Source organism: Chiroxiphia lanceolata, chromosome 7, assembly GCF_009829145.1.
Source record: "Chiroxiphia lanceolata isolate bChiLan1 chromosome 7, bChiLan1.pri, whole genome shotgun sequence".
In the NCBI taxonomy this organism is placed as follows: Eukaryota; Metazoa; Chordata; class Aves; order Passeriformes; family Pipridae; genus Chiroxiphia; species Chiroxiphia lanceolata.
Window position 1 is genome coordinate 22,904,902 of NC_045643.1, and position 8,676 is coordinate 22,913,577.

An 8,676-nucleotide genomic window follows, 5' to 3' on the forward strand; every position below is an offset into this window, starting at 1 on the left:
CAGGCAAAGTATTTGGAAATGTGTTTTTGTGGAACATGATTGGTAAAATGAAATTTCTTGATAATCCTGTCTCAGTTAACTGTGAGAACCTTATGAGTGTGCCCTCCATATTTAGAAATCTTGAGTGTTCAAAAATTCAATGTATAATTTTTATGAAGCTAGCGAAATGGTGCAGAAGTGATAGAAATGTCATCACAGCAGCTAGTATTTAGACAAAAAATCAGCATTGCTAACTCACTGTTGAAATGTGTGCTAATGAACCCAGCCACTAAGTAGCACAGCTGTTTTGTGTGTGAACATCACGTGTGATGGGTAGAATTCTCCCATCACGAATGTTACTCCAAAGCCCTTGTTCCTAAATATGAGATAGAAGTTTCTTCCTAAAGCATGAAATTCCAAAGCTTAAGCTAAGTGAAACTGTACCTGGTAATGTGTGCAAATTTTTGCTTTCAAGTTGGCATCTGGTTAAACTCATATTTTACAAAGCATTTTCAGCAGGTCTCTCAAGTGCATTGCACATCAGTTGCATGTATAATGGGAAGTCAATGAAGGTCTTACCCCATTACCAAACTGCAAAGCACAGATACTCGAGTAGAATATTTAGAATGCCTCAGATCTGCTTTTCTGAGTCAGTGCCTGGGATTAAGGAGAGTTCTTGTGGTATATCCCCTCGGATGGACAGTCCATACTTTGACTATCAAATAAAAAATGAAATTAAAATGTGAGTGTTGCAACCATTTCTTTCCATCTCTGTTTTAACAGGGTGCTGTACTGACTCCCTCCATGGACCACACCATGTCACTACAGCCTGCATCAATGATAAGCCCTCTGACGCAGCAAATGAGTCATCTTTCATTAGGCAGTACTGGAACAGTACGTAGCAATTTCATACAAAATAGAACTTACACAAGCAGAAAATACTGTATGTAGATCACAGTATGCCTGTGCAGCTTGCATATAGAAAAAATTAATCCTTTAAGTCATCTTTTATCCAATAAACTACTAAGAACTGTCTCCGTTTTTAAATAATATTTAGCAGTTTTTATTGAGTCTATTAGCTGATCAGAAATTGGAAATGAGTAAATAAAAATAGATCAAAGCTAATGAAAGGAGCCCGGGAGGTAACTTCAGAGTTGCATCAAAAAAATTAAAATAGGTGGTTTTACTCTTCGTATTCCTTTCCTCAACTCTGATCTCCTAAAGTGTGGAACAGAAAGTAAACCAGAAGAAGAGATGCAGGCTAGCTTCTAAACTGCAAGACCTTTCTTTTCTGAGCAGATTAAAAAAAGAAAATGATTGGGACTAACAAAGAAGGAAAAGTCCTTTACAGGGTCTTTGAAGTCTAAATTTGAATTTTCTCAAAATAGATATGTGAGTTTTCTGGAAAGCCTGATGATTTCAGACACAAAAGTCTTTCTCTCATGTATGTTGCTTTAGGGAAACAGTCAATATCTATTAAACAATATCATGATAAGTATTTTGAATACTCATAAATTTACACTGGGCTTTAACTGAATGTAATGGACTTTGTCTTTCTAGTACATGCCAGCCACAACAGCTATGCAAGGAGCCTACATCCCCCAATACACACATGTCCAGACAGCAGCAGTTCCTGTTGAGGTCAGTATATTCTATCAAAGAGTAGAGATAAGAAATATGATTATGATTTTTTTTTTTTTGGCCAGGAAAATTAACGCTTAAAGGCAAATACTGTTACTGTGAATGTTCTCTGAATGCAATTTATATTTAAACTATAAAATATCATTATTCTCAACTAATAGCTAGTATTATAACAAGGAATGACCTGTACTTATAGCAGTACAGTACTTGGAGCAGTCTTCTCTATGAGCATAGCTCAGGCAAACCTTTTGTTTTGTGAAACCTAACTCCAGTAGGAACAAGACAGGGAGTGTATTGTATTTTTGACCTTTCATTTAGTTTACCTGTGAGAGAAATTCTCTGCCAACAGACCATGATTATAATTTTTTGCAGAGAATCCTGATTGACCCTGGCAACTAAGGGTTCTGTGTATATTTGTGTAATAAACCCCTCCATTGAAGAAGCTTATTAGTCTAGTTGGAGAGCATAACTAAATGGTAGACAATAGTTTGTCTGCTATTTTGACTTACCTTACACCCTTTCATAGGTCAGTACTCCTTTACAGGAGCTAGACAAGATGTACTGCAGCTCTTGTATCTGGAATGAGTGCTAGACAGTCTCTTTGAGAACCTCTAAAAAAAGATACATTTCATTTCAAAACCTATTTGTCCAGAAATTCCAGAAGTTGTGTGGATCAGTTTGGTTCATCTGCCCATATTGATCAGAGAAGTACCTTTAGTAATTAGCCCTGGCTGCCAAAGCACTCTCAGCTGAATTATTCCATGATTTCTGGGGGGTCTGGGTGCAAAGCCCCATGTGCAATTCTTTTTGTTGCCTGGTGCCAATCACATCACAGTACTCCTAGTGATGGCGTTTGTATATGTGGCAAGTAGATCTCATTCTTCTCGCTGCCCCTCAAAAAGAAAGGGACAGATTGTTCTTTTGCATTTGCAGATAGAAAATATTCAAGCAGTTATTTGCTCTCTCTCCGTGTATTTATTTCTATAATGTCAAAAGTTTCAGGACTTTTTTTTTTAATTATCATCAAAGCAGCTGAGGAAATACAGGGTTTGCATGATCATTTTATTTCTCTTGTTTGCTGAAATGTAAATCAATGTAAAGTTAACACCTCAGATTTGTAATACCTCAGTTGAGGAATGTTAAGAAGGTTTTAGATGTGAACACTGTTAATTGCAGAAGTCACGTTGAAATGCAGATTGCTGGTAATCATACCTGATTTTGTGTCTCATGGCTCATCTTCCTTTTTATTTGCAGGAAGCCAGTGGTCAACAACAGGTTACAGTAGAGACATCCAGTGACCATTCTCCATATACGTATCAGCAAAATAAATAACCATGAGGTAGGGGCTCATCCTGTCTCATGAAAGATGTAATTCAAAGATACTTTATTTCATAACTTACAGTACTTTGTATTGAACCCTTTTTTTATTGTCATATAAATAGTCCTGATGATAATATCTGGGGACAAGAAGTGAAATTAGTTTGAACTTAGCCAGAGTCAGAAGCCAGGGAAGGAAACATGGGATCCAGAAATGAGTTAATAAATTATGAGTAATATTGTTTTAATAATTTCTATATAGCATAACTGGATTATGTTGGATTTCAATTTGTTCATTTTAGTAGCATGTTGTATACAGAATAACAAGGAATTAGTGCAAAAATATGAGAATCAAAATGCTAAAGGGAACTGTATTGAAAGACATGCTCTAGTTCTGTTGTACATATAAGGTTAGAAGCAGCTTTGCAACTGATTTACAGACCACAGGCAGGGAGGTGGTCTGGTAGAAATCCTTGCTGACCTTTTCTCCTGAAGACTTCTTTGCTCATTCTTTTTTCTAGGAAAAAGCAGTTTGGTCCAGAATTTTGTCAATTAATTTTTAATCCATGTCCTTGTTTGGTTCTAATTCCAGAGTTTTGCTTTCCTACTCCAGGTTTCCTCTGGTTTTGCTTGCATGGCCTTTTTTACTAGCCAATCATTAGCTTTACCTGCAGTTCTTTCATGCAAAATTTTCTCTTTCTGTAGATTTCCGTCCTGAAAATGTTGCTTGCACTAATTGTTTCCTTTTCCATGATCCATGTTTTAAAATTCTGGAATTTTCTTCTTTCTTAACTCTTTTTTTTTTTTTTTTAGTGCTTTTTAAGCTAGGCAACTTGACTAAATAATTTTTTACATCACATTTTCTAAGACCTCACACTGAAAAATTCCGTTCAGCTGCAATAATGTGCTAGAGGCTGTCTTAGAAGGGTTTTCCTACAGCCCTCGTGGCATTTGTTAGATACTGAAAAATCGTAATCAGTTATGTGGTAAAGTTGTATGATACTCTGTCTAAAATATATTGATCCAAGAGAACATTAGGCATTACCTTTGATTCTGCAGGTCAGCTGTGCTATTTGACAACATTGCTCTCATCCCCATAATTGGCATAACAGCTTCTTATATGTAAAGATAGAAACAAACCAATGGGGAAACTTGGCGAATTCAACAGATGGCCCAGCCTGCGTAGCACAGCATATGACCTGTGTTATTCCTGTACTCTGGCCAAATGCTGGCATCTAGAGAAAGCCCACATCCTTGATTTGCTTCCAGGACAGGCAGTAAGCAAAGCCACAGACTCTTCTCGTTATCCATCTCCTAGTGTTAAAATCATGACTCCTGCACGTTTCCCATGCCAAGGCTGTTGCCTGGTGTTAACCGCTTTTCAAGGAATTATTTGTTTTGCCTTAAGTCTTCCCTCTGGGCATGTAAAACCTCCTTACCAATAGAGATCTGTGGCAGACAGCGAGGCGTAATCCTGCATGTCATATCCTCATCCTGCCTCTCTCTCCCAGCCTGTCAGTATCTTTCCCATAGACTGAGACCAGGCAGGAGGAGCAGCCTTAAGTCTCCTGAAAGGATGAGTTGCGTTGCCATCTGAGACGCATTTTGTATTGATGACTCTGTGTAGAATTCCAAACTCTGTGAGCAACTCTGTGTGTTTGTTGTAAGTCAGTTCTTCACATGTCTTATTCTTCAGAGAAGCACTGTTACCTGTATTTATATGCAACAGGAGCCAGTGAAATCTGTGACAGCAGTGGCTATAGTAGTGGGCATGTGGGGAAGGTTAATATTACTCAGGTGATTTCAGCCTCAGAGTATGGCATTTGGTATTTCTGTCCCTGGAACATGCTGGTACTTGTCTTGTTTCAGACAAGTGAAGGGGAGCAATTTGACCAATATTTTGTGCCCTAAATACAGGGAACACTGCAGTCTCTTGATTGTTGTAGCTTTGTTACTCTTGTCAAACTTCTTTCAAAATGCACATGCAGCACTTTTGGGAATGTCCTATTTAAAGTCAATATACATATTCCCATAAATGAGGGGTAAATGACAACTAGCACATTTGCACAAGTGGATGCAGTCAATCAAAAATACACAGCACCTTTCCTTTGGCAGCTACATTTAATAACTTCACAGCTTCTTTTCAAAAGGTTGCTCCTATGTGAAAAATAGTCAAACGGAGTTGAAAAAACGCCCCCATTTTATATGCACCTCTTAACGTACAAGCCTTAAAATACCACACTTTGCCTTGCCTTGAGAAATTAAAAAATTGTCTAAACTTTTTTGTCATTAGCTGGGTTTTTTTTTTTTTAAACCCACATGGCAATATAAGCCAATGCAGTACACTGAGAAGTCTGCCTTCAAATTTGATGAGCCCTGAATTGCTGTTCAGTATTGCCATCATGGAGGCACAGTAGCTGTCTCTGAGTTAGCTGTTGTACGCAGCCTCCCTGGGGCTGCACTGAAAGAAAGTTGTGTTCCTTTTCCAGTGATCAGAAGCCTTGGAGATGCCACAGGAGTAGCACACTCAACCACTTTTGGTCAATTAAAAGGAAATAACAATAACGAAACAAAAAAGAAGGGAAGAGCTTTGAGTGCAGCCTCACAGCTCCCCAGTGGGAACTCTGCATGCTGAGCAGTTATTAGAGAAAGAGGGGGAAATGCAGTACAGGCTGTGTCCTGGCAGAGAGCCTTTTCCTGGGAAGGGCCGAGAACCTGGAGTGCCGCCTGTGTTACTTCTCAGGTTTATACTCAGATTCACTTAGTCTTCTCTCAGCTGTCTAAAATAGGAAATTGTTTAGTTTGGTGGACAGCTACATTAGAAAAAAGGCGTGTGATTGTAATTCCGCTCTAGCTCTGACCTTTCTGTGTTACAGATGTCCAGTGTTGACCTGGCCTGGAGAAGGGTGCAAAGGCTGAAACAATCATGGATTTTACTGATCAATTGTGCTTTAGGAATTATTGACAGTTTTGCACAGGTTCTTGAAAATGTTATTTATAATGAAATCAACTAAAACTATTTTTGCTATAAGTTCTATAAGGTGCATAAGAAAAACCTTAAATTCATCTAGTAGCTGTTCCCATGAACAGGTTTATTTTAGTAAAAAAAAAAATTTTTATCAAGTGTTATGACGCAAAAAAAAAATATTCAAATTTCTGGGTATGCACAGATGACCACGAAGACTTATTCACGTGCATGACAGAATTTGTGTTTTGGTTTATTTTTATTTTGTTTGTTTCTTTTTTCTTTTTCTTTTTTTTTTTTTTTTGTATGAAATGGATTTTCTGAAGTTTAAAATAGTAAAACATCTAATATGATGTTCTGTGCTTGCAGTGTGTGAGTGTTGCTTTAGTGCAGTGTTGCAGTTACAGTGTCTGGTCTTTTAGCTTTCTGTTTTTCTTTTAATGTAGTGTGAAGTGTCTTATCCTTTTCTATAAATTCCAATTTGCCTTAAATCTTTCAATGCTGTAGCTGTTTCAGTAAGTAGTCCAAACTAATGGTGTAGAACGCTTTGACCAAATGAGCTGGTCTATTATGCCTTGTAAAACAGCAGCATAGGGCTTTTAAAGGTAGTCAATAAAAATTGCTGAAAATTTGGCTTTTTTAATGTGTAGTAAGTGTTTTTAATGATTTTTTCACATAATATGTAAGGTAGTGAAATGCAAGAGGGGAAAAAATGTTTTGTGTGAAACACATTTTCTGACTGGGGAAATTTTAATAGTATAAATTGTTTGTAAGGCCATATGCCAATAGTTCCCTCTGGTAGTTTGAATGATTTAGGAACTCTGCTGTATGATGCAATGTAAAATCTTTTTTTGCCTTTTTTCAGAAACTAACTTGATGTTCTAGTTTTAGCATAGGTTAGAATAGGGAGTTTGGGGTGGAGATATCACCGAATGTTTTTGTCCTTCCTTTATACTAATGATAGTGCTTTAGGATGAGGATTGTGCTGAGACTTAGCAAACAGAAAAGTTGCTATTACAGCAAAATGGCAAAAGCTAAGGGACTCGTTTTTCAAACATACGCTGAGATCTAAGTAGAAGCATAATTGATTGGGTACTAGCTCTCTATAGTAGGTAAATAAAAATAAAAAGACTTGGCACTTTTAAAAGGTAACTTTACCAAAGAACAAAGAGCCAGTAACCAATAATTCTGATTTGTCTCAGCATTGCGTCTTCTGTACTCTTTATTTTTGCCGGACCAGTTTGCGGTTAGGAGAATGTGCCTTTTTTGTACATTTGCATTTAGGTTTTATAATTTTAATTGATGTATGGACACAAAAGCATGAAGGAAGACTTGGATCCAAGCAGTGCCACACTTTACATCATCACTACAAGTGTTAAGTGTAAAGAAAACCAATTTTGAAACTATGAAATTCCTGATTCATAAATACACAGTTATTTGTACTTCACATATTAAATAATTCACTGCTACTAAAGCTCTTTATTACAATTGCATATGTTTTAAATCGAATGATAAATTAAGTTGTCTTCCAAAACTGTGTACTTCTCTGGTCAGCTGTATATGATCAGTTATCTACCTCAAAGTTTATTTCCTTTTGTATTGGGACAGGTTGCTGGCCCTCCCTGTTTCCACAGACCAAATCATCCTAGCTCAGGAGCTAGGGCTAAGCAGTTGTTTCTTTCAAGTATTTTTTAGTTTTTAAATTTTGTGTGAGTATTGGAGTATAGATGTCGGTGACATTTCATAGTTTCAAAAGTAAATTGCTGCTCTGAGAAGTGTAGATTCTAGTGAAATGCATAGTCATAAGAGATGTGTTTTTGTTTTTTCTTTTTTTAAAAAGTTGTGGTATTATTGGTTCTATGCTCCCTGGAATATTACTGCTTTGTAAAAGTCCAGACTTCCTGCAGCACCTTGCCTGTATTTGGTAACTTTCCAAACCTGGATCTCTCACTAGTTGCTATTTTTGCGTTAATTAAAACTGCAGTACGATAGCTGTGTTAGAGGGAGGGAAGAGTTGCTGCCAGAAATGTCTGAACTAAGTGCCATACTCATTGTCTGGGTAAGATTTGGGAAATTTAACCTCTGTACATAAAGAAATAATCAGTTACTTAAACATCACATAGTAGACAGCCATTAAATTATAAAAAAATTAATTTATGAAGAAAGACCTTTTGTACAGATTGAAAAAAAAAAGATTTTCATAGAGATATCTATATGATCAAGAGAGTTAATTTTTTATTTTTGTTTTACTAGTGCCACAAACTTGCCAGTGGTAAATTATTTGTCCGGTTCAAGATAACTCTGTAGTTTTGTTTCCTAGGACTTGTTGTTAAACGCCAAAAGACATTTTTGAACTGTAAATTTGATTAGATTGTTAGCTTTTTTCTGTTTTATTTCTTTGAAAACTTTTGAATAAAAAATATCAAAAAAAAAAAAAGAAAATGTTTCGTCTTTTTCCTTCGGTCCTTCCTTTACTGGGGGAAAACCCCAACAGGTTATGGTAAAACCTTCCCGTTTGTTTTGAAATCTTTGAAGTTGCTTTCTGCTTTACCGTCTAGGTTTTTCCTTCCTCTATTTTTCATTAAAATCAAATTCTAACTCTTTCACATCAACTACAAAGTCACTCTTTTAGGCAAAACAGGAAAAGATGTGTGAAAAGTATATAATGAAATGTGTGATCTGAATGCAAAAATTCTGTTGTTCTCTGTGTCAGCCCACACGGAGAGTTGTGTGTAACCAGGCTTGCATGCTGTAGTTGTAAATGCTAGCCATTT

At 36.7% G+C, this 8,676-nt stretch overlaps 1 protein-coding gene across 4 annotated transcripts in view; it reads left to right on the top strand.

Annotated features, from left to right (window-relative positions):
* The window catches only part of RBMS1 (RNA binding motif single stranded interacting protein 1), a 145,418-nt gene extending 137,084 nt beyond the window's left edge, over window positions 1-8,334 (top strand). For all 4 annotated transcript variants that reach the window (XM_032693144.1, XM_032693145.1, XM_032693146.1 and 1 more), the window contains exons 11-14: window positions 763-873; window positions 1,540-1,620; window positions 2,875-2,959; window positions 5,814-8,334. In XM_032693144.1, coding sequence (XP_032549035.1) covers window positions 763-873; window positions 1,540-1,620; window positions 2,875-2,952 — 270 coding nt within the window. In that variant the 3' untranslated portion in view covers window positions 2,953-2,959; window positions 5,814-8,334. The remainder of the gene's footprint in view (window positions 1-762; window positions 874-1,539; window positions 1,621-2,874; window positions 2,960-5,813) is intronic.
* Window positions 8,335-8,676: the final 342 nt, after the last annotated feature.